The sequence below is a fragment of the Neomonachus schauinslandi genome, chromosome 13 (assembly GCF_002201575.2).
Source record: "Neomonachus schauinslandi chromosome 13, ASM220157v2, whole genome shotgun sequence".
Lineage (NCBI taxonomy): Eukaryota > Metazoa > Chordata > Mammalia > Carnivora > Phocidae > Neomonachus > Neomonachus schauinslandi.
Genome location: NC_058415.1, coordinates 86761762 through 86787255, shown reverse-complemented (window position 1 = coordinate 86787255; position 25494 = coordinate 86761762). Strand labels below are relative to the sequence as shown.

The 25494-nt window shown below is 43.2% G+C and overlaps 2 protein-coding genes across 2 annotated transcripts in view; one reads left to right on the top strand and one right to left on the bottom strand.

Annotated features, from left to right (window-relative positions):
- The window catches only part of NUP188 (nucleoporin 188), a 46958-nt gene extending 25207 nt beyond the window's left edge, over positions 1-21751 (bottom strand). The window contains exons 1-10 of the mRNA XM_021691516.2: positions 21720-21751; positions 15453-15507; positions 13294-13367; positions 10677-10761; positions 9607-9687; positions 9148-9192; positions 8302-8394; positions 8032-8151; positions 1519-1730; positions 44-158 (exon numbers count right to left, since the gene is read on the bottom strand). Of these exons, the coding sequence (XP_021547191.1) occupies positions 44-158; positions 1519-1730; positions 8032-8151; positions 8302-8394; positions 9148-9192; positions 9607-9687; positions 10677-10761; positions 13294-13367; positions 15453-15507; positions 21720-21751 (912 nt within the window). The remainder of the gene's footprint in view (positions 1-43; positions 159-1518; positions 1731-8031; positions 8152-8301; positions 8395-9147; positions 9193-9606; positions 9688-10676; positions 10762-13293; positions 13368-15452; positions 15508-21719) is intronic.
- Positions 21752-21859: 108 nt separating this feature from the next.
- On the top strand, positions 21860-23979 carry DOLK (dolichol kinase). The gene has a single exon (XM_021691269.2). It carries the CDS (start codon positions 22166-22168, stop codon positions 23780-23782), a length of 1617 nt encoding a protein of 538 aa, XP_021546944.1. The 5' UTR covers positions 21860-22165; the 3' UTR covers positions 23783-23979.
- The last annotated feature ends 1515 nt before the right edge of the window (positions 23980-25494 follow it).

Sequence of the window (25494 nt, the reverse complement as noted above, 5' to 3'; positions counted from 1 at the left end):
TACAAATTGTCTAAAAAGAGAAAGGAAGCTATTCCAAGTTCACCTGACAAATAAGCCCATCCTGGGCAAACTGGTGCAGCTCTCTTCTGTCATCCAAAGCACACTTATGCAAGGATTCAATATCCATGCCTTCCACCAGGATAAGGGCACTGAAGTAGCTGGAAAGAAAAATGGTGTCATGGTGTCATATATGCAACTCTGAACCTTGCTGGAGAATAAGGTGAAATGGAAGGCACTTTAATATCAAAAAAATTATTAATGGTTTTTTCTGCATTTTTTTTTTCATACTAAGTCTTCTAAACCCTGTACATGTTTTACACTTCCAGCACACCTCAATTCGTCCAGCCACATTTAAAGTGCTTGACAGAGCTTGACAGGGGCTTTGCCTGCCAAAGCGCAGATCCAGTACTGAAAGTTTCTACAGCCACCAATTACATGTGACCCAGATAAACCATCTCACCACTCAAGTGTGTATCTTTGTTCACAGAGGAAAAAGGCCTCAAAATGCAGATCTATCCATTTGAACCACTCTAACATCATCCTTTTTGTTAAACGCAGCTGAATCTCCTCCTCATAGACACAGATGCAAGCAGGCAGTTCACCCCAGAGGATATGCCAAGAGCAGGTAAGAAAATGCTCAACGTCACAGATAACCAGGGAAAGGCAAATCAGTGCAGCAAAAGGGATCAAACTGAGGGGGAAGATAGATAACACGGGTTTACAAGATTGTGGGGAAATTGGTTCTTTCCTCCCACAGTCATGAGCATACATTGGTACGGCCTTTGCGGAGGACAGCTTGGCAATATTTTATAACACAAACGCACACACCATTCAACCCAACAACGCCATTTCCAGATCCTTTACAGCCATACTCGCCCAGATGTACAGACAGGCTTGTAAAGAGTGGTCTTTACAACATTGTTTGAAATATCCAAAATAGCTAACTGCCTACCATTAGTGAAATTGTTAAATAAACATCCATCCCATGTACTAATATGCAGCAGCTAAAAAAACATCCTGAGGTTAAAAAGAGTTCAGGACATCCAGTTATGTGAAAAGTTAAGTCGTAACAAAGTATACGATTTACATCAAAAAACAAAAAACACAAACAATATATTTTTGTATAAATGAAAAAAAGATGTGGATCTATCCATTGCCATAAAATTCAAAGTCCCATAGACGATAACCTCAAAGGGCAGGGGACACATTCGCCCTGTTGTCGTCTGAGCATTTGCACTGGCTTACCATAGATGCTCACCAATTTTTTTGTTGAATGGATGAACCTCTTAGATGAAGACAGTAACTACTAGAATGCAATACCTATTTTGAGAAAACAGGCCCTCTAATCCCAGTCTTTACTCCCTGTAAGACCTGGAATGTGGTAGTACATCGATCTGTTTCCCTACCAGCAAATGAAAAGTACATCTAGACAGTCCCCTCACTCATTCACAAGATCACTATAATATCAATGCTCTAAATATTGTACAAATTTTGTAGCCTCAATTCATTCAGACTTACCCAATCCGATCCACGAAAGGATCCATGGTCTCATCTACTAGGTGCCTGTTGGTCTGCCTACTACCAAATCCTTGCTCTTTAAACATCTTGGTTAATGCCAACAGGTCACTAGGTGCCATCTCGAAGTAGGCATAATAAAGGAAAATAATTTCTAGCAGCATGGACTGTTCCCGAAGGCACTGAACAAACCAGCGAGACACCTGGCGCTCAGTCTGCACAACCAATGAAGAAAAAAATGGGAGAAATAAAGTCAGATTTAAAAACCTATTTAAAAATTTTTAAGTTATTTTTTATTAGATAATACATGTATAAGAATAGAGTAAAAAACGTCTCCCTCTTTGCCATGTATTAAGGAATCTGTTAAAAGCTTAAAGCAAAAGGCTTTGGGAGAGATACCAAAAAAAAGTCTCCCTCCCTACAATTCTCACTGCCCAGTCATCCTAACTTGTCCCCAGAGGCAACCACTGTTAGAGGTTTTTCTTTCCTTTTCCAGTAATATGCCATATACACTCATTCATTCTTTCATTCATTCATTCTAAGCTCCGTCTACCTACCTACCTACCTACCTACCTACCCAACCATCCAGCCATCCATCTCTAAATCAAATATACTGTACAAACTATTCTACGCTTTACTTTTCTCAACTAACAGTGTATATATATATATTTTAAAAGATTTTATTTATTTGACAGGGAGAGAGATAGAGAGAGAGGGAACACAAGCAGGGGGAGTGGGAGAGGGAGAAGCAGGCCTCCCGCGGAGCAGGGAGCCCGATGTGGGACTCGATCCCAGGACCCTGGGATCATGACCTGAGCCGAAGGCAGACGCTTAACGACTGAGCCACCCAGGCGCCCCACTAACAGTGTATCTTACAAATCATTTCCTGTAACAGTACATTAAGAATTTCCTTATTTTTCATTACCAGTCCCCTCATTATTTTTAATGCAGCACAGTACTCCACTGCATGGAAATGCCATATTTTTATTTACATATTTTGCCATAATTTAACCAGCTCCCTTGGATGTACAAACAAGTGCCGTGAAGATGTGGAGAAAAATGACCCCTTGTGCACTGCTGCTGGGAATCTAAATTGGTACAGCCACTGTGGAAAACAGTATGGAGGTTCCTCAAACAATTAAAAAACAAAGAGGCGCCTGGGTGGCTCAGTCAGTTAGGCATCCAACTCTTGGTTTCAGTTCAGGTCAGGTCATGATTGCAGGGTCGTGAGATCGAGCCCTGTGTCAGGCTCTGTGCTGAGCGTGGAGCCTGCTTGGGACTCTCTCTCTCCCTCTGCCCTCTGCCCTTCCACGCCCTGCTCATGCTCTCTCTCTCTCTCTAAAAAGTAAAAATTAAAAAACAGAAATGCCATATGATCCAATAATTTAACCACTGGGTATTTACCCACAGAAAATGAAAACACTAATTCAAAAAGATATATGCAGGGGTTCCTGGGTGGCTCAGTCAGTTAAGCGTCTGCCTTCGGCTCAGGTCATGATCCTGGAGTCCCGGGATTGAGTGCCGCGTTGGGCTCCCTGCTCAGCAAGGAGTCTGCTTCTCCCTCTCCCTCTGCCCCTCCCATTCTCTCTCCCACTCACTCTTTCAAATGAATAAAATCTTAAAAAAAAAAAGACACATGCACCCCTATGTTTACTAAAGCATTATTTATAATAGACAAGATACCGAAGCAACCTAAGTGTCCACTGACAGATGAATAAGGAAGATGTGGTAAACACGCACACACACGTGCAGGTACAATGGAATACTATACCACCACAAAAAGGATGAGATCTTGCCATTTGCAACAACATGGATGGACCCAGAAGGTCTTACGCTACATGAAGTTAAGTTAGACTGAAAAAGACAAATACCATATGATTTTACTCATATCTGGAATCTAAAAAAAAAAAACAAATGAAGAAACAAACAAAAAACAGAACCAGGCCTATAAATATAGAGAACAAACTGATGGTTGCCAGAAGGAAAGAGGGCGGAGGACAGGCTAAATGGGTGAAGGGGAGTGGGAGGCTTCCAGTTGTGGGATGAGTAAGTCATGAGAATAAAAGGCACAGAAAAGAAAATATAGTCAAAAGCACTGTAATAACAGTGTCTGGTGACAGATGGTAACTGCACTTGTGAGCACAGCACAACATGTAGAGATGGTAAATCACTATGTTGTACACCTGAAATGTGTCAACCGCACTCCAAAAAATTAAAATAAATATAATGTACAACTGACAGAACAAACGTACCAAAAAATTGGCAAAACCACAGACCTAAACAACCTCGATCTGACTGGTACGTCTCACCAGCACACCCAACTACTTCCGAATACACATTCTTTTCAAGTGTACGTGGTACATTCACCAAGATAGATCATATAATGGGCTATAACCCACGGGATAGTAAATTTTAAAAGACCTAAATGATACAGAATATGTTCTTTGATAATAATGGAGTCAAACTGGAAATCAGTAAGATATCCAATGTTTGGAAATTAAACAGCACACTCGTATTAATAATACAAGGGTCAAAGAAAATCACAAGGGGAATTAGAAACTATTTTGAACTGAATGACAGTGAAAATATAACACATCAAAATTTTTAGGATATAGCTAAAAGCAATACTTAAAGCAACATTTATAGTTATTTAATAAGAATGTTCTAAAATCTGTTATCTAAGTTTCTACCTTAAAAATTAGAGAAAGAGCAAATTAAATCCAAAATAAATAAATAGAAAGAAACACTGAAGAGCAGAAATCAACGTAATATAAAATGGAAGAGCTACAGAGAAAACTGAAGACAAAGCTACCATTATCAGAAATCAGGAGACATCACAACATTCTCCAGGGAATAAAAGCATAACAAGAAAATATTATCAGCTTTATGCAAATAAATTTGACTTAGAGGAAATTGACACATCCCTTGAAAGACACAAATTACCAAAACTGACTCAAAAAGAAATAGGAAGTGTGAATAGCTCTCTAATCAATTACAGAAAACTGAATTCTAAATTAAAAACTTTTCTACGGGGGCGCCTGGGTGGCTCAGTCGTTAGGCGTCTGCCTTCCTCTCGGGTCATGATCTCAGGGTCCTGGGATCGAGCCCCGTTATCAGGCTCCCTGCTCCACGGGAAGCCTGCTTCTCCTTCTCCCACTCCCCCTGCTTGTGTTCCCTCTCTCGCTGTGTCTCCTCTCTGTCAAATAAATAAATAAAATCTTTAAAAAAAAAAAAAAAAGGTAAAGAAAAAAAAAACCTTGTGAACGCCCGGCTGACTCAGTCAGAAGAGTGTGCTACTCTTGATCTCAGGATCATGAGTTCGAGCCCCACGTTGGGTGTAGAGATTACTTAAATAAGTAAATATTAATTGACTAATTAATTAAAAACTTGCCCACAAAGAAAACTGTAGGCTGAGGTGGTTTCACTGGTAAATTCTGTCACACATTTAAGGAAGAGATAATACTAGCACTACACAAATTCTTTCAGAAAACAGAGGAAGAAGGAAAATTTCCCAACTTATTTTATGAGGCCAATATTACACTAATACCAAAACCAGACAAAGACATCACAAGAAAACTACAGACTAATATCCCTCATGAACATGGGCATAAAATTCCTTAGCAAAATCTTAGCAAGTCAAATCCAACAATATTATAGAAAACAAAATATATCACAACTAAGTGGAATTTATGCCAGGAATTCAAGATTGATTTGACACCCAAATACTCAATGTAGTTCACAATAGAGTAAAAGAGAAAAGTCATAAGGTTATTCCAACAGATGCAAAACAAAATGGACAGGATTTATTTATTTATTTATTTATTTAAAGATTTTTATTTATTTATTTGACAGAGAGAGAGAGAGCGAGAGCAGGAACACAAGCAGGGGGAATGGAAGAGGGAGAAGCAGGCTTCTTGCCGAGCAGGGAGCCCGATGCGGGGCTCGATCCCAGGGTCCTGGGATCATGACCTGAGGTGAAGGCAGACGCTTAATGACTCAGCCACCCAGGCGCCCCAATGGACAGGATTTAACACTCATTTCTAATAAAAGCTAAAACCCTCAGCAAACTTAGAAGGTAATTTCTTCATTTTGATAAAGAACACTACAAAAATAATTTACAACTAATAACACATACAATGGTAAAGGACTGAATGCTTTCTACCTAAGATTACGAACAAGGTAAGAATGTTGGCTCTCCTACCACTTCTATTCACTATTGTACTAAAGGTCCTAATCAGTTAATAAGGCAAGAAAAGAAATAAAAGGCATACAGATTTGAAAAGAAGTTAAACTGTCCTATTTACAAACATGATCATATATATTAGAAAATCCTATTAGAAAAAACCTACTAGAGGGGCACCTGGGTGGCTCAGTCAGATGAACGTCCAACTCCTGATTTCAGCTCAGGTCATGATCTCAGGGTCGTGGGATCAAGCCCTGCATCGGGCTTCACACTCAGCACAGAGTCTGCTTGACACTCTTTCTCCCTCTCGCTCTACCTCTACCCCCTGCTCTCTCTCCCAAAAAAATAAAATCTTTAAAAATATTAAAGTAAAATAAAATAGTTAAAATAATAAATTTTAATTACATATTATTTTACCAGAATTTAAAAATCATAGTTAAAAAAAAACAAACTATAGTGACAGAAAGCAGATTAATGGTCATCTGGGGCCTAAGATCACAGATTGACTATAAACTTTCTAGGGGAGACAGAAATGTTCTATATATTGACTGTGCATATAACTATATACAACTGTCATAGCCGTACGCTTAAAATCAGTGAGTTTTACTGGATGGAAATTATACCAGAATAAAGCTGGGAGTGGGAATGCTACAGATTTGTCATTTACACAAGTTGTTTCACACAAGTGTGAATGTATTTATAGGATAAACTCTTAAACTGGAACCGCTAGGTCAAGAAATATGTGCTTTTCAATTTTTAAATATTGTCTTATTTTCCATTAAAAAAAATACTGATTTATACAGCAAAATGTTGAGTACCCATTATCCCATCCCTCGGACAAGAGTGTTTCATGTGAATACGTTTACTGCTTTTGCCTGTTTTTCCACTGGGTCTTAGTGATTTATAGGAGTTCTATTTTAAGAACCCTTTATGATATGAGTTTGTCTTACTTTGTTTACTGCACTATTTTTTTTCCTTGCAAAAGTGTTGGATTTGTTGTTGCTGGGTTTAAAATTATTTTTCTTTCATGGCTTTTGAGTTTTACTTTAAAAAGTCTTCTCCAGGGGTGCCTGGGTGACTCAGTCGTTAAGCATCTGCCTTCAGCTCAGGTCGTGATCCCAGGGTCCTGGAATCGAGTCCCTCATCTGAGCAGGGAGCCTGCTTCTCCCTCTGCCTGCGACTCCCCCTGCACTCTCTCTCTCTCTGCTAATAAATAAAATATTTTTTTTAAAAAGTCTTCTCCACTCCAAACAAAACAAAACCACTTCCCATGTTTTCTCCTAATACTTTTATAGTTAAAAAAATTTTTTCTAAGTAAACTCTATGCCCAACGTGGGGCTTGAACTCAAGACCCCGAGATCAAGGGTTGCATGCTCTGCTGACTGAGCCAGCCAGGTGTTAAATTTTTTAAATTTAAATCATTGCTCTATCTGATTTTCTCTTGGTAGAAGGTAGGAGATAGAGATACAGTTCAATTTTTCTCCCATGGTTATCCAATAGTGACACCATTTTTTTTCCTAGAGATTTTATTTATTTATTTGACAGAGAAAGATAGCAAGAGCAGGAACACAACCAGGCGGAGTGGGAGAGGAAGAAGGCTTCCTGAGGAGCAGGGAGCCTGATGCAGGGCTCGATCCCAGGACCCTGGGATCATGACCTGAGCCGAAGGCAGATGCTTAACGACTGAGCCACCCAGGCACCCTTGGCTGAATTGTTTTAATATAAATACGTATTATTTTCAAAATAAAAAATGGCATGTTCTAATCTATAAAGGCAGACGGCTTTACGATTTAGGATAAAATAATCAGGCTAGTGTCAAATACTTAATAGATAACGATAATAGGGGTGCCTGGGTGGCTCAGATGGTTAAGCATCTGCCTTCGGCTCAGGTCATGATCTCCACATCCTGGGATCGAGCCCTGCATCGGGCTCCCTGCTTAGTGGGGAGTCTGCTTCTTTCTCTCCCTCTGCCTCTCTCTCCTGCTCGTGTTCTCTCTCCCTCAAATTGACAAATAAAATCTTAAAAAAAAAAAGATAATGATAATAAAGATGAAATCTTGAGTTTAGAGTTCCATTAACCACTAAGAGAAGATTTTAGGTAAGAACAGAAAGTAAATTAACTGGATAGACAAAGTCAAGTGAAAATGTCCACAATTAAGTACCATTACTTAAAGTCAACAATGTTTTGATCCATGACATATTTAAACTTTTCTTAAGAAAGATGACCTATAAATATTATAAGTTAATAAATGAATAAATAATTTAACTGAGAGCTCTATGCGCAAGGTTTACAATTCTCCTAAGAGTTACAGGAGGGCTCAGTAACCACATACCATGAGGTTTCCATGTGTCTCCCATGTTGGTGCTTCAGTTTTATAAAGCTCTTCAAACTGCTGTCTATATTTTGTAACTAGTTCCTTCTCCAATTTATCAACACAGTCTGCATATTCAACCTTAAAAAAAATAAACAAACCCAAAACAGAGTAACTTATACCTACAATAAAAGGTAAATATTCAAATGAACGTGAAAATGAGTAACAAAATTATTAAAAAGTGTTGAATTTTATAGGATACAAAGAACCACGAGGACTACATGGGCTTACCCTATAGGGGTGTCTTTCATCTTGGAAGTAAGTGAGAAGGTGTAAGACACAACGAAGAATACAGGTTCTTTCTTCATAGTAATAATCTGCAATCTGGGAAGAACCCAAAGATGCAAAATCAGTTACTCACCTTTGCACAGAAGACACTCAATTTTAAATTTATTGATAAAGAGATCACTTAAAGATGAGAATGGAAAAGTCTAATTTCTACAAGCAATCACAGAAACAGAAACATTGTGTTAGGCCAAAAGAAAGCAAAAGACCTTCATGAAATAGTATACAAGTAAAGCCATGCAAGGTAAAAGGAATTATTTAAAAATATAAACAAGTTGTCTTGCAGGATTTCTCAGAGCATTCAAATAACACATAATACAGCTATAGCTGACAGGCCAAATATATGAAAGCAAATATAAAAACACCACTTGTATATATCCTGCTTGTAACTAATGTACTTGGTTCTCGCTAAATACCAAATAGGAAACTACTTCTGAAGTCACAAATTCCATTTTATATGAGATCCTAAATGAGAATACTGCTTTGGTGGGTAGGGGGGAGATAAAGGAATGAAGAAATATAAATTGACCTTCTTGCATTTAGACCTAGAGAAAAAATACACATGAAGCAATTTTCACCCCCAGCAGCTGAAGAGTCTCCTTTGGAAAAGGTCTCAGCTGGGGCCAGTGGATAAAAAGCCTCTGTTTCACAAGTATGTTACTAAGCTACTTTATTGAGACCTCAATGCTTACCCAACAAAAGAGTCCAAAGCCAGCAATGCCCAGGAGAACAAGGTCAGGAAGCCACCACCCAATTTCACATCAAAGAATGAAAACAGTGACTACTACTCACCTTCAGGATTAAGGCCTGGCTCTGCCTCTCGTCTTGCAGTACCGTCTGAAGGAAAAAAGAACAGTCAAGCATCCATCTTATAAGCAAAGCTCAATTAACAAAAAAAAAAGGTAAACAACTTCACCTCACCTTTCAAGATTATAAGTGCCCATTCATTTCTGGAAATATTTTTTTACCTAAGTGTATCCAAATCTGTGCTCAAATCTCTGCCCGCTCCTCTGGACTCAATTTCCTCATATGTAAAATGAGGGGCCAGACAAGCTAGATATGGTCCCAGGTCGTTTTAGCTCTGATGTCCTGAGATTCTATCATTAACATGTCAATATTTGACCTCTCCTGAGAATCTCTGTATCTGATCACCTACATCTGTTGCAAAGAACCAGTACCAAAACCTTTAAACACCTAAAACCAACAAGGAAAAAAGAAGGCAAGAGGAAGGAGCTGGACATAACTACAAACCTTTAGTGAGTCCCGAGTACCTCTATAATCCTCTTGAAGGTAGCACTGGAGTAACTGCACACTCTGTTCTTCGTCAAGACCCTGAAATGCAGGGGTCATAAGTGAGGAACAGCCACCTTGGCTCAGGAAACACATAGGATGCAAAGCATTCTGGGGCGCCTGGGTGGCTCAGTGGTTAAGCGTCTGCCTTCGGCTCAGGTCATGATCCCAGAGTCCTGGGATCAAGCCCTACATCGGGCTCCCCGCTCCACAGGAAGCCTGCTTCTCCCTCTCCCACTCCCCCTGCTTGTGTTCTCTCTCTCCCTGTGTCTCTCTCCGTCAAATAAATAAATAAAATCTTTAAAAAAAAAAAAAGAACGCAAAGCATTCTAAAGATTTGTCCTCTAGAATGAACACAGAACTTGAATAAACAAAAATCCTTTTGGGCGCCTGGGTGGCTCAGTTGGTTAAGCGACTGCCTTCAGCTCAGGTCATGGTCCTGGAGTCCCGGGATCGAGTCCCGCATCGGGCTCCCTGCTCGGCGGGGAGTCTGCTTCTCCCTCTGACCCTCCCCCCTCTCATATGCTTTCTCTCATTCTCTCTCTCTCAAATAAATAAATAAAATCTTTAAAAAAAAAAAAAAAATCCTTTTAAAAGATTAAAAGACACAACATAATTTTACCCCAATGAGGAGAAAAAGGAGCCAGTCACAGAGACGTCATTTACATGACAATTAAATTTACAATGTCAGAAACAACTGCGCTTATTTACCAAGCCACTGATCCAGTCACAGGCATGATCTGGGTTTCCAAAATTAAAAAGAAACAGCTACACATTTAAATACAATCTAGGCAATTTAAAGAACACCACATGCATGAAGAAGAAAACTGGATAACAGTAAACAGGTGTGGCAACTTAATTTGTGGCTTTGAACAAGAAGAGTTACAACTTGGATATTTTTGAAACCCAATATGCTCAATTTAATCTCCAAAACTGAAGTAAACTGAATTTTCACTAACAACCACTAACAATAAAACAATGCACATCCATAATGCAGGTAGTAAACTGAGCCCATGCTAATTTTTACTCACCAAAAACCTGCTGATTCTTAAACCCAGTTCCTTCAACGGTGAAGCCACATCTTTATTAGCTTTCACTTTTTCGGCTGAATTTGGACTATGAAAAGAACAGTGAATCATTTCCTCATTCTCAATGACCCTCTAAGGATTTTAAATAAACATACTTAAAGATATTTTTACAACAGACCTTTTTCTGCCCTTTAGGTGCCTACAAAAATACACACACACACACAACAAGTTCATCTCTACAGACTTTATAACACAAAACTACTTATGCTTAAATAATAAATATGGTATATATCTGTTACAAACTATAGTTATAATAATATTATATGTGGACATATTAAGTTACATTATTTTTGATCCATACAACTACAAAAGGGAAATATTACTATCCCCATTTTATAAATGGAATTACTAATACTCAGAAACAATAAATAACTTACCAAAAATCCCACAGCTAATAAAAAGTTAAGATGAAATTTAAAACCAGGTCTGTTAGTATACATACATATATTACCTAGCTCTACTCACTGAGAAGGCCTAGAAGCTATAACACCCCAGTTGCAGTGAGCACATCCAGCCCCCAGATCTTGGTTTCCAATACCATTATCTAATAAAAGTTGCCAGGACTCCTTAGAGAAATAGCTAATTCTAGAGCTGGGGCAGAGAAAATACCAGATGAGCCTGGAGCATCTTGTAATGCCAGAAAGAAAGGAAGTATTCAGAAAACAAAAAGATGGGGAATGTCAAGAAGACACAGATGCCAACCCAAAAGAACTCCCAGTGACCAAAGCTAAAACAAGGTATAAGCAAAGTATAAAATAAATATACATGAGCCCATATAACATAAATAAATAAATAGGGAGAAGGGAAAAATCTTCCTTACACAAGAAGTCCAAATAATGTATGTAGACGCCACTCCCTTCAGGAAGTAGAGTTTAATTCCACTATACCCCCACCCAGAGAGTGGGCTATGCTTAGTGACCTACTTTTAAAACACAGAGTAGGGAAAAGGGAAAAAGTGACTTTACAGAAGAGAAACTTGGCAAATGCCACCTTACCCAAGCGAGCAAGGTTAACATCACCAGTAATTTCATGTGGATAACCACATCCTCTGTTATGATAAGAATGGTATACTTCATTTCTGTACATTCTTCCCCAAACCCCACAACCCCAATCTAATAATAAGAAAAACATGAGACAAATCCAAATTGAAGACATTCTACAAAATACTTGACCAGTCCTCCTCAAAACTATTCAAGATCATAAAAATTAAGGGAAGACTGAAATGACGTGACAACTAAATGCAATGTGGGATCCTGGACTGGATCCTGGGAAGAAAGAGGACATTAAAGAAAAAAAAAAAAGGTTGAATTCAAATAAAGCCTGAAGTTACAAAAAAAAAAGCCTGTTGGACTTCGAATATCATGCTACTTATAAAAGAACTTTTGTCTTTAAAAAAAGAAAGTAATGCCACAAATGTCCATTCTGTGAACTACAAGCATGTTGTTGTTGTTGGATTTTTTTTTTTAGAGAGACTCTCACATTTCACAGGAAATCCACAACACAAAGGCTAGATTAGGTGAAACAGTCAGTTCTGAAAGAGGCAACACAGAATGATGATTAAGAACACAGACACTGGAGTAAGACTGCCAGGTTCAAATCCTGGTTCTACACTTACTAGCTGTGTGACCCTGGGCAAGTTATTTAACCTCTTTGTGCCTCACTTTCCCCATCTGTAAAATGGAAATGATAATAATAAAAGTACCTATATGTGATAATACAGTGATTATCTTCTTTTTTTATGTCCATGTATTTTAGATACAGGGTAGGGGTAGTTACAGATAAAACAACACGATGTCTGGGAATTACTTCAAAACAGGTATGGGGGAAGGGTTAACAAACAAAAAAAAAAGTTCTTCATTAACCTAAGGAAATGAAGATGGAAGGTGAAGATGTAAAAAAAATCAGATATTCAAGAAGTAGAAGGAAACGAGGGTGGCTTGGCAACTACGATGCACCACAAAATGCAATCTGGACTAGGAGTTAACATAAGAGAGTCTAATCATACAAGATGTTTTCTCTTCTTTTTAAAACTACTTTATATGTTGTTATTGTTGTTTTCCACTGCCCAGTAAAAAAAATCTATATATTCAAGCACAAAATAAAAAGAGTATCTATCTTAGTGGGCTTTTATGAGGATTGAATAACTTGCTATGCAAGCTCAGAAGAATAACTGGTACACAGTAAACACTCTGTAAGTGGGCAGCTGCTCTTATCACTGCTCACTGCCCTATCCCAGCACCTGGTGCCAACAGCACCTCACACAAACACAGAGGACCAAAATACACATTAGAACTATTAATTGAAGAAGAGTTAATGATTCCTCAACCCCAGACACGAGGGTTATATAACTGGATTCAATAACATTGTATTTCTAAAAAGGAATTTCCCCTTCTCTCAACAGACATAAAAAATGTGCCCAACTCTCTCCCACTGGTAACCAAATTGTATTCTCTGTAATCTCCCTAAGCCAGCAGTACCATAAAATCATACACGAAGACGGTTTCGCTACCCCAGCTTCCTCAGGGGAATTACTCTAACCAGACACATGGAATAGCCATACCTGGGTGGTTTATAGTAGGACAGCCCCTCTAAGAGCCGCTGCCAATGTTTATTCAGTTCTGCCTCAATCTGATTCTAGAAAAGAACAAAGAAATTATATAAGGATTTACATAATCCTGAGTCTTTAATGTTTTTCCCCACAGTTGAAATCATTTTGAAAAGAGAATTTTGGGGGCGCCTGGGTGGCTCAGTGGGCTAAGCAACTAACTTTGGCTCAGGTCATGATCTTGAGGTCCTGGGATCGAGCCCCATATCCCCGCTGAGCAGGGAGTCCGCTTCTCCCTCTCCTTCTGCCCTTCCTCCTGCTTGTGCTCTCTATAAATAAATTCTTTAAAAAAAAGAGAAAGAATTCTGTAGCCTCCTTTTCCTTGCTTTAACACTCTAACAATGATTTAACATTATTTTTTTTAAGATTTTATTTATTTGTGGGGTGCCTGGGTGGCTCAGTCAGTTAAGCGGCTGCCTTCGGCTCAGGTCATGATCCCAGGGTCCTGGGATCGAGCCCCGCGTCGGGCTCCCTGCTCAGCGGGAAGGCTGCTTCTCCGTCTCCCACTCCCCCTGCCTGTGTTCCCTCTCTCACTGTGTCTCTCTCGGTCAAATAAATAAATAAGATCTTTAAATAAAACACAAAAAGGGCGCCTGGGTGGCTCAGTTGGTTAAGCGACTGCCTTCAGCTCAGGTCATGATCCTGGAGTCCCGGGATCGAGTCCCGCATCGGGCTCCCTGCTCAGCGGGGGGTCTGCTTCTCCCTCTGATCCCCTTCCCTCTCGTGCTCTCTGTCTCTCATTCTCTCTCTCAAATAAATAAATAAAATCTTTAAAAAAAAAAAAAAACACAAAAAAACACAAATAAATAAAATCTTTTTTTTCTTTAAGATTTTATTTATTTATTGACAGAGAGAGACACAGCGAGAGAGGGAACACAGGCAGGGGGAGTGGGAGACGGAGAAGCAGCCTTCCCGCTGAGCAGGGAGCCCGACGCGGGGCTCGATCCCAGGACCCTGGGATCATGACCTGAGCCGAAGGCAGCCGCTTAACTGACTGAGCCACTCAGGTGCCCAAGATTTTATTTATTTATTTGTGAGAGAGACAGAGAGCACAAGCAGGAGGAGCAGCAGGCAGAGGGAGAAGCAGGCTCCCCGCCGAGCAAGGAGCCCGATGTGGGACTCGATCCCAGGACCCTGGGATCATGATCCGAGCCAAAGGCAGAACCTACTGAGCCACCCAGGCGTCCCTTAACCTTATTATGAAAATCTTGATAAACATCCTTTCTAGTGGTTGCATAATATTTTATCAAGTAGCTAGATAATAATTTATTTACCATGCCTCTAATGTTAGATATACTTAAGCTGTGATTCCTTATTAATATAAATAACACTATCGTTAAGAGCTGTATACACAAAACTTTCAGGATTTCTTTCTTGTAAGATACATTCCTAGAAGTAGAATTATCAGATGAAAGCATATCAAAAATGTTAAGGCTCTAGGGGCTCCTGGCTAGCTCAGATGGTAGAGCATGTGATTCTTGATCCCATGGTCATGAGTTCAGGCCCCACGTTGGACGTGGAGCCTACTTAAAAAAAAAAAAAAAAAAATTAAGGCTCTAAAAAAGGTATAATACTCATTATGTTAATTACCATAATAACAATAGTAATAATTGAACATCATCTTAACGCTTTACTCTCACAGGGTCAGAACACTCAAGGATCATCAGGGAGAACTGTCCTTTACTATACTTGGAAATGTCCTAGAAACCACAGCCTCTGTGACCTACGGAGCTAGCAACATGGAAAAAAAGGAAAAGGAAAGTAAAGTAGGAGACAGAAAAGGACTGAGAATTTTCTTTAGCCTAAGGCAGCAAAATGGTATTTGTCCCCCAAATATGTCCCCCTGAGCAGCCAGTCGAGCAACACTGGTATCTTTTCGGATAAGGAATCACCAAAGAACACAGAGAGGTAGAGGTTTGGAAACTTCAGCAGCTGAGCTAGAAGACACACCACGTTTCAGCAGAGAAAAGCAGGGAATGCATAATGTTTATAAAGTTTTAGGAATAAAAAAATGCATTTACTTCCTCCTTCAAAGACAAGGCAGTTTCGGGGGTTTATTGTAACACAAGCTACATAAAAACTATAAAATCCACTCAAGAACACCATCCACTTACCAGTTCTCTCAGAGCTGACCTTCCAAGCAGAATTGTCCACAGTTCCCTGCTGCTCCTGAAAAATGACGGAAAGCAGGGGTAATTTTGCACTTTATACAAATTCGACTATACAAATTCAACTGAGCTGTCTCGCAGTATCTTGTCCATTCTCTGAAACCAGGAAACTCAATATACAAAATAATTTGTTAAAATTCTGGACATTAATCCCATTACATTGTTCTTAGAAGTTTGATGTTCAAAATAAAAATTAAGAACTTGACACAGAACCTAAACCAAGCAGATGCTGTGTTAAAAATGAGGACGGCCACCATATTTTAATGCATTTAAGATGCCGTTAATTGCAGGATACATGATTATTTATGTTCTACCAGCCATCAATAATAAAATGCCTTGCAACATGAGAAGTATTAAAATATGAAGAAATGTATATTTTAGAATGTAATACAATAATTAATGAATTACCTTACATCTTCTATGCTAAGACGCCGCCTCAGTGTAGTATTTCTATCCCCTTCCTTTTCATTAAAATGTAGTGACCAAAAAGGAGAATGTAGAAAAGGACTATGTGTATTTCAAGCCCCCTCATCATCTCCAGAATTTTTTTAAGATTTATTTATTTATTTAAGTAATCTCTATACCCAATGTGGGGCTCAACCTCACGACCATAAGATCAAGAGTCAAACGCTCTACTGACTGAGCCAGCCAGGTGCCTCCAGAAAATTTTCTAAATGCATGATACGATTCACTTTCTCAATCAAGTAAAGTCTAATGGTCATTATGAGTGGTACTATATTCGTTCATTTATTAATTGCCGCTAGGTGCCATGTCATGCAAGACACATAAAAACACATTATAGTCCCTGTCCCCTGTGAGCTCTTCAAATATACTCTCCACCATGTGCTTACCCAAGTTCCTTCCCTCATCCATGCCTTTGGAACTTCAGGAAACATGTTATGGGGTTTCTGCTGCCGGGGCCCAGAATTCCTTGTTTTGTCAAATTCAAGCTATGGGTGTTGATGACACCAAAATCTATAGATTTTGGTGTTTTTGTGGGGTTTTTTTTTTGTTGTTGTTGTTAAAGATTTTGTTTTTAAGTAATCTCTACACCCAACACGGACCCAAGAGTCACATGCTCTACCAACAGCCAGTCAGGTGCCCCATGCTTCTTTCTTTTTTTTTTTTTTTAAAGATTTTTATTTATTTATTTGACAGAGAGAGAGAGAGCGAGAGCAGGAACACAAGCAGGGGGAATGGGAGAGGGAGAAGCAGGCTTCCTGCCGAGCAGGGAGCCCGATGCGGAACTCGATCCCAGGACCCTGGGATCATGACCTGAGCCGAAGGCAGACGCTTAACGACTGAGCCACCCAGGCGCCCTTCTTTCTTTTTTTTAAATAAATATCCTAAAAGAGTGTTTCTCAAATATGTGATCTTCAGATCACATACAGCAAAACCAGCCAGGAACAACACAGTAACAGCATGGAACCCTGGTCACAACCTAGAGCTACTGTTTCTCAAAGATTAGGCATGGGAAATCTGCATTTTATTTATTTATTTTTTAAGATTTTTATTTATTTGAGAGAGAGAGCGTGAGCACAGGGGGAAGGGCAGAGGGAGAGGGAGAAGCAGACTCCCCACTGGTCAGGGAGCCCAAGGCAGGGCTCCATCCCAGGACCCTGGAGATCATGACCCGAGCCGAAGGCAGACGCTTAACCCACTGAGCCACCCAGGCGCCCTGGAAATCTACATTTTAAAATGACTACACAGGGCGCCTGGGTGGCTCAGTCGTTAAGCGTCTGCCTTCGGCTCAGGTCATGATCCCAGGGTTCTGGGATCGAGTCCCGCACTGGGCTCCCTGCTCAGCGGGGAGCCTGCTTCTCCCTCTCCCTCTGCCCCTGCTTGTGTCCCCTCTCTTGCTGTGTCTCCCTCTGTCAAATAAAATCTTTAAAAAATCAAAGCAAAGCAAATCAAATGACCACACAAATTAATTCCTAAATCACCACTGCTCCAGGGTATCAATTTGTTTCAGAGGAGCAGGTAAAAGAGCTGGTCGGTACAGACCCTCTCTATGTTTAATGTTTGATATATTAGCCTTTTTTGGGCAGAGAGAGGGGGAGAGAAAGACTCTGCTCCTAAACAATATTGGAGATCACTGTCCTATAGTAAAGCAGTAACTTTTATACTTACTACTCAAGAAAAAAAAAGTGTTCTTTAGAAATTAAAAATTTTATTGGCAAAAAAATTAATTTTTTTATTGACAAAACCATGTCCTGTTATACTCCTCCTGTTATGTCAAAAACAATAATCTCTATTGCAAATGAGCTTTTGATAATAAAAATAGCTAACATTAATTAAGAATTTATAATATGCAAACACTGTGTTAAGCATTAACATTAATTGAGCATTTATAATATGCAGGCACTGTGTTAAGCATCTTACACTTTGACTTACTGAATACTGACAACTCACTTATGAAGCTGATCCTCTTATTATCCCCATTACCTCATCAGGAAACTAAGGTTTAAAAGTAGTTAAATAATTTGTCTAAGGTCACAAAGCTAATATAGAATAGAGCCAGGGCTGGAAACCAGGTTTTCATGACTCCAGAGTTTAATCATTATACTGCATCAAGAGGCACTCAAGAATTCATCCTACATGCACGCAATGGTGGAGGTGAGGCTTTCTGTTCTACAATGGCAAAACATACCCCTAACATAGTGGCTGACACAGAGGGGCTCAAAAAATACATGCTGATGAAGTATCAAAGGAAAATGATAGGAGTCCCTTTTAGACCTGCAATGCCTGCAATCCAAGTGGTACAGAAAAATTAGAAAACCAGTATTATGTGCAGAAGTGCTAAGAGAAGGCAGAATAAAGGAGAAAACAGTAGGGGGCACCTGGGTGGCTCAGTCGGTTGAGCATCCAACTCTGGATTTCAGCTCAGGTCATGATCTCAGGGTCGTGGGATCGAGCCCTACATCAGGCTCCATGCTCAGCAGGGAGTCTGCTTGAGATTCTCTCCCTCCCTCCCCTACTACCCCCAACTCCTCTCCCCAAAATAAATAAATAAACAAATATTTTTTAAAAAGGAGAAAGAGCGGCCTGGGTGGCTCAGTTGGTTAAGCGGCTGCCTTCAGCTCAGGTCATGATCCTGGGGTCCTGGGACCGAGCCCCACGTCCAGCTCCCTGCTCAGCGGAGAGCCTGCTTCTCCCTCTCCCTCTGCCTGCCACTCTGCCTACTTATGCTCTCTCTCTCTGTCAAATAAATAAAATCTTTAAAAAAGGGGGGGGGGGAATGGTAATTTATCAGGAAGGAAATCCTTTCGAAAACAAGTGTCACTGGTTCTTCGATTCCTACACACTTTCTGGTCTAGGAATAAAGGGGATACGAACAAATCTAAGACCCTCCTGATACTCATTTAGTGTTGGGAATGACCAAGGACGTTAAGCACACATTACATAATCAGCGAGAAAACAGAAAGTAGTAAAAAGCATGATCCTAAGCATTAGACACTACAAAGGAATATAACCACATTAGACAGAAAATAGAGAAGAGAGAGATCACTGGGAACTGATCCAGGGACTGATGGAAGACTTCACCTCAAATCGGAACCTAGCAGGTGATTCTCAAGACATAACAACCATGGACGGAACTGTGATGCCCAACCCAAAGCCTCAGGGAAACATCTTTTATATATATTTTCAAGAAACAAAATATGTACTACAGTATGACTCATTTATTTGCACAATAAATAAGTCTGAACTAAGTATTTGGAGGAGAAACCAAAGCACAGAAACTAAATACCTTGCCTCAAAGGTAAAGTTTTAAAAATTTATTGACTTTCAGGGGCGCCTGGGTGGCTCAGTTGGTTAAGCGACTGCCTTCGGCTCGGGTCATGATCCCGGAGTCCCGGGATCGAGTCCCACGTCGGGCTCCCTGCTCGGCAGGGAGTCTGCTTCTCCCTCTGACCCTCCTCCCTCTCGTGCTCTCTGTCTCTCATTCTCTCTCTCACAAATAAATAATAAAATCTTAAAAAAATAAAAAATAAAAATTTATTGACTTTCAGCCCAATGTTCTAGCAGACAACATGGAACTCCATTCCTAAAAGAGCTGGACCCAACGGAAACTAGAAATTATCTTCCCTAGAGAGATCCATGTGGTTGGAAACCTTTGGGGGAAAGCTACTAGGAGGTTAGGAAGAAGAGCCTCTATGATGGAGTCCTTTTGGTAGAAAGCTGAGACACAGCCAACCTACTCTGAAATAGTTCTTTTGAGAAACACAGTTATAATCCACAGGGAGATAATAAATAAAAGCGGCCACTGTCCATGGATGCCCTGACTCCACAGATGAGGTACAAGCCTCTCGTGTGAACTGAGATGTAAGCTTAACAACAAGCTTTTGGAACTGCTGTTGTTGGTTTTGTTTTTGTTTTTTTTTAGCTCACGTACACCACTCAAACTTCTACGAACACATTAACTGAAGAACACAAGTGATACCTAAAAATGCCAATATTCAAACTGACTGCCAAACCCTGTGGGACATTCCCAAAACCCTGAGTGATTTAATTAAGTGTATTATTCTATTTTTGACTAGTGCCAGCTCCTATCAACATAAACAAGGACTCTCCTACATGCTTCAGAACCACCTCAATACTACTGTGAAAAGGACTCATTTGGAGAAACAGGTTCCAAGGGTAAAGTGGGCTGTCTGAGGTCACCTGCAAGCCAGCAGACACCAGGAATAAATTTTAAGTTTTCTCTTAGTCCAGACCTCCAGGCACTTCAAAAGGAAGGCTGCTGCTCAGTATAATCCTGTTAAAACGTGCTTTCCAGTACAAAAAGAAAGATCACTCTAACACATGCTCTGAGCAAAGTGGTGCCTAGAAATCCTAGCGTCATTTCTTCCATCTTCAGGTGTCAGTTCGGTAGTTTCCCAGGATGTCAAAGCATATTTCAAGCAAACCAGCCCCTTCCCTTCCCTTGTTCTTGTTCACTGAAGAGCGTGCCTTACCCTGCAGGAGCTAAACCTACCCAACCGCCACAATGACTATGAAATAAACATAAGAAAAGGAAGGCACCCTGACCACAATGATGCCAGATGAAACAGCTAAGGAGGAAAAAGTAAACTCGTCCCGGCAAAGTTCAGAAGCAGTCCAGTGGAAATTCCAAAGAAGAAAATCTCACTAGAGCCCAGAGGTGAAGTAAGTGATAACAGAGAAGATGGGCAACGTTTGTAATAAATATTTACTGAGCGCCTATTATATGCTCCTCTGGGCGCTGAGGATACAGCAGTGCATCACACAAAAACGTGGCAAAACAGTGCTGGCACAGTAAGTGACAGGCATGTTGAGTTTTAGGACGGAGGATGGCAGGGACAACGGAAGACACTTCAAGCAGGAAGGCGGAAGACGGAGATGTGGTCATCTGGTTAAAGCTTCGGAGTCGGGCAGACTTCGGTTTGAATCCTCACTTTACCAACCTAGCTAGTTCTGAGTTGGATTTGTGAGTCATCTGTAAAAGAGAAGGTGCCTCACGGACTTGTGAGAATTCAATGAGCTAATGCATAGGAAGCGCTTCGCCAGCGTCTGGCGCTAGTAAGCGCTCTTTACATAAAGTAAGAACTGTCTCTTTCTTTTTAACATTCCATCTTCTCGTCCCCAAAGTCCAGTACGGGGCCTGGGATCTCCTAAAGGATTCGGGCACGTCGGCTGACGGAACCAATGCATGAGAAAATGAATAGCTGGATGAATGAAAGGCTGCGCGGAGAAAGAGGGCAGCAACTGCAGGGAGGTGGCTCGGCGACACACGGAACAGACCTCCTAACGAGCACATACAGGAACCTGGGAACGTCGCGGAGCAGGGCACCCGGGCTGCAGCGGGGACCGAGGTGGGGGCTCCCCCGGGCGACCGCGAAGCGCCCCGTCGCGCCTCGAGGGAGCGTCACGCCCGACGAGGAAGAGCGGGGGTTGAGGGGGGCGCCGAGGAACGCGCCCGTGGGGAGGGAGGAAGGGAAAAAGACTAGGTGAGGAGGTGGGAGGCCGGCGCTGAGGGAAGGGGTGAGGCACCGGCCCCGTCTTGGAGAAATCGCCTGAGATCCCCGCGCGCGGGGACCGTTTGGACGTAACCGCCTCCCGTCTCGGCACCCGTCCACCTAGCTAGGCTTCGCCCCGCTACCGCCGCCACAACTCGCCCGCAAGTCCTGCCCGGCTTCCGCTCGACTTCGACCCCGCGCCTCACAGCCACCCCCGCCGACTCGGCCCGCTCCGCACCTCACACACGGCCCGCCGGCGGCCGCCGCCATCTTCGCGCGCGCGCGCCTCAGCCCCGCCCCCAGACGCCGCACCCACGTGACAGTTCGCCTCCGGACGGGCTGTGGGTGGTGCTTTTTCATCACGTGACGGCGGGCGGGGCCAAGATGGAGACACCCGGAGAGGTGAGGAACCCGCGGCGAGAGCAGCCGGGGCTGTGAAGCGAGCGGCCGAGTGGCAACGCTTCCGTCCTAGGTGCGAGGCGGTGGAGGATAGCTGGGCGCCCGTTCCCAAGCCTCAGAAAGTGGTTTGCCTACAGTGGAGCTTCCCTCCTCGCAGCTGGAGAACGGAAAGAGAAGGTGCTGGCTGTGTGAAACTGCCGCTGTCGTCTTGGCGGGGCTTGAGGGACCCAGAGGCCAAGGCGTAGCTAGTCACCCCGGTTTCCCCGGAGCCCCAGGTCTAGAGACATGACCCGAGAGCACGCTCCCCCGGCCTCGGGGAACGGGGCTCCGCTGAGCGGGTCGGTGCTGGCGGAGGCAGCAGTAGTGTTCGCAGTGGTGCTAAGCATCCACGCAGCCGTGTGGGACCGATACTCGTGGTGCGCCGTGGCTCTCGCAGTGCAGGCCTTCTACGTCCAATACAAGTGGGACCGGCTGCTACAGCAGGGAAGCGCAGTCTTCCAGTTCCGCATGTCCGCAAACAGTGGCCTGCTGCCCGCATCAGTGGTCATGCCTTTGCTCGGACTGGTCATGAAGGAGCGCTGCCAGGCAGTGGGGAACCCATACTTCGAGCGCTTTGGAATTGTGGTGGCAGCCACTGGCATGGCAGTGGCCCTCTTCTCTTCAGTATTGGCGCTGGGCATCACTCGCCCAGTGCCCACCAACACTTGTGTCATCTCAGGCTTGGCTGGAAGTGTCATAATTTATATCATGAAGCACTCACTGAGTGTGGGCGAGGTGATCGAGGTCCTGGAGGTCCTGCTGATCTTCGTCTACCTCAACATGATCCTGCTGTACCTGCTGCCCCGCTGCTTTACCCCTGGAGAGGCACTGCTTGTATTGGGTGGCATCAGCTTCATGCTTAACCAGCTCATCAAGCGCTCTCTGACTGTGGTGGAAAGCCAGGGAGACCCAGTGGATTTCTTCCTGCTTGTGGTGGTGGTCGGGATGGTACTTATGGGCATCTTCTTCAGCACCCTCTTTGTCTTCATGGACTCAGGTACCTGGGCTTCCTCCATCTTCTTCCACCTCATGACCTGTGTGCTGGGCCTTGGTGTGGTCCTGCCCTGGCTGCACCGGCTCATCCGCAAGAACCCCCTGCTCTGGCTTCTTCAGTTCCTCTTCCAGACAGAGACCCGCATCTACCTCCTAGTCTACTGGTCTCTGCTGGCCACCTTAGCCTGCCTGGTGGTGCTGTACCAGAATGCCAAGCGGTCATCTTCTGAATCCAAGAAGCACCAGGCCCCCACCATTGCCCGGAAGTATTTCCACTTCATTGTGGTGGCCACCTACATCCCGGGTATCATCTTTGACCGGACACTACTCTATGTAGCTGCCACCATATGTCTGGCAGTCTTCATCTTTCTGGAGTACGTGCGCTATTTCCGCATCAAGCCCCTCGGCCACACTCTGAGGAGCCTCCTGTCCCTTTTCCTAGATGAACGAGACAGTGGACCACTCATCCTGACACACATCTACCTGCTCCTGGGCATGTCTCTTCCCATCTGGCTGGTCCCCAGACCCTGCACACAGAAGGGCAGCTTGGGGGGAGCAAGGGCCCTAGTCCCCTATGCGGGGGTCCTGGCTGTGGGTGTGGGCGACACTGTGGCCTCCATCTTTGGCAGCACCATGGGGGAAATCCACTGGCCTGGAACCAAAAAGACTTTTGAGGGGACCATGACCTCTATATTTGCCCAGATCATTTCTGTAGCTCTGATCTTAATCTTTGACAGTGGAGTGGACCTAAACTACAGTTATGCTTGGATTTTGGGCTCTATCAGCATCGTGTCCCTCCTAGAAGCATACACTACGCAGATAGACAATCTCCTGTTGCCTCTCTACCTCCTGATATTGCTGATGGCCTAGCTGCTGCGCAGCAGTGTTGGAGGAAAGAGGGACATGGGGAGGATGAATGGTCCCCACAGCCGCCAGCCACTTGGGCATGAAGAGCCAAAGGGTGAGAAGCAGATTTGATTTTTCAGTTGATTCAGATTCAAAATAAAAATCAAAGCACTCCTGGTTTTAGTTTTGCTGATATTTAAAAAGAAAAAAAAGGGGCGCCTGGGTGGCTCAGTTGGTTAAGCGACTGCCTTCGGCTCAGGTCATGATCCTGGAGTCCCGGGATCGAGTCCCGCATCGGGCTCCCTGCTCGGCAGGGAGCCTGCTTCTCCCTCTGACCCTCCTCCCTCTCATGCTCTCTGTCTCTCATTCTCTCTGTCTCAAATAAATAAATAAAATCTTTAAAAAAAAGAAAAAGAAAAAAAAGGCTTAAAGAGAACACAGCAACACAAAGAACTTGAGTGTGGTTTAGGACACCCGCCGCCCCCCCCCCCCCCCCCCCGCTTCATCTTATGATCCCCCGGGGTGGATCCCGATTGGACCCTGGAGGCAGTAGAGTGTAATGGTCACCACCTCAGGTTCTGGAGTCAAACTAACCTGGTCAGAGTCCTTGGCAGCACTATTTAACTGTGCAAGTTGCTTAACCACTCTGGACCTCAGTTCTCCTGTCTGCAAGATGGGAATAGTAAGAGCCTGCACCTCACAGGTGAGGATCCAGGGAGGTGAGGTGTGTGAAGGGTCCAGCCCACAGCCCATGCATAATGAACAAATAGTAAGGGTAAGTGCCATTATTAGCCAAGGCCAGCCCTCGTGTCAGCAAAAAGCCAGGCAAGCCAAGAGGTTTTATGGGTTGTGCTTGGAGACCAGCATGACCTTACTCCCCTGGCTACATTTGGAGGAGAACCCAAGAGGAAAAGAGCCAAGCACATGTGCTTTCTCCCCTTTGGGCTGAAGGGGAGAGGTGAAATCGTCTGTTGCTTGCATGGAAGGGCTGGACGAAGAGTATCAGGCCTGGGCCGATTTCCTGTTTCAGCCAACTGCACTCCTGCCTCAAGGCCTCTGCTGCCTGGCTGAGCAGTGCTGATGAAGGTCAAGCTGGATGGCACAGGGTCCTTAGCAGGGGTCCCTCCTGAGACCCTCTCACACTCCAGGCATGTCCAAACCTGGGTTTCTTCTCACCAGGGGCTGGTGGGGCTCCCTGAGAGCTCAGAATGGTTCTGCTGTGGGGCCTGTGCTGTATCCTTGCTCTCTGCGAGGGCAGAGTCCAGGGCTGCCCCATTCCCCACTGTACCCCCCAGCGCCAGTAGAGCTCCGCACTGTAGTGGGAGCCCAGTGGACATTTGCCGAGTGGAACCTTTCCCATCAGTGGGAAGATAGAATAGGGAGTTGCCTGAGGCTGGACAAGGTTCTCCGCTTCTCGCCCAACCCAGCAGGGAGAGGCCTAGCTGGAAGACATGAAAACTTTGGCCCACTGAGGCCAGAAGCCAGGAGCAGAGCTCTAGCAACCTCTTCAGGCTAGGGATCTCTACCAAGCCCTGTCCCTCAGAGGAAAGTATTCCTTTGGGGTTCAAGGAAGACTTAACAAACCCTTCCCTTCCCTCCAGCAGCTTTCTACTTGCTAAAAGAGGCAGCAAAATGCCAAGGAAGTGCTTTGCCTCACCGACTCCCTGGGTGGACTTTGGGGAAGGGCTCTGTCCTCCAGGCCTCGGCTTATCCACAAACAGAATGGGGACTGAAAA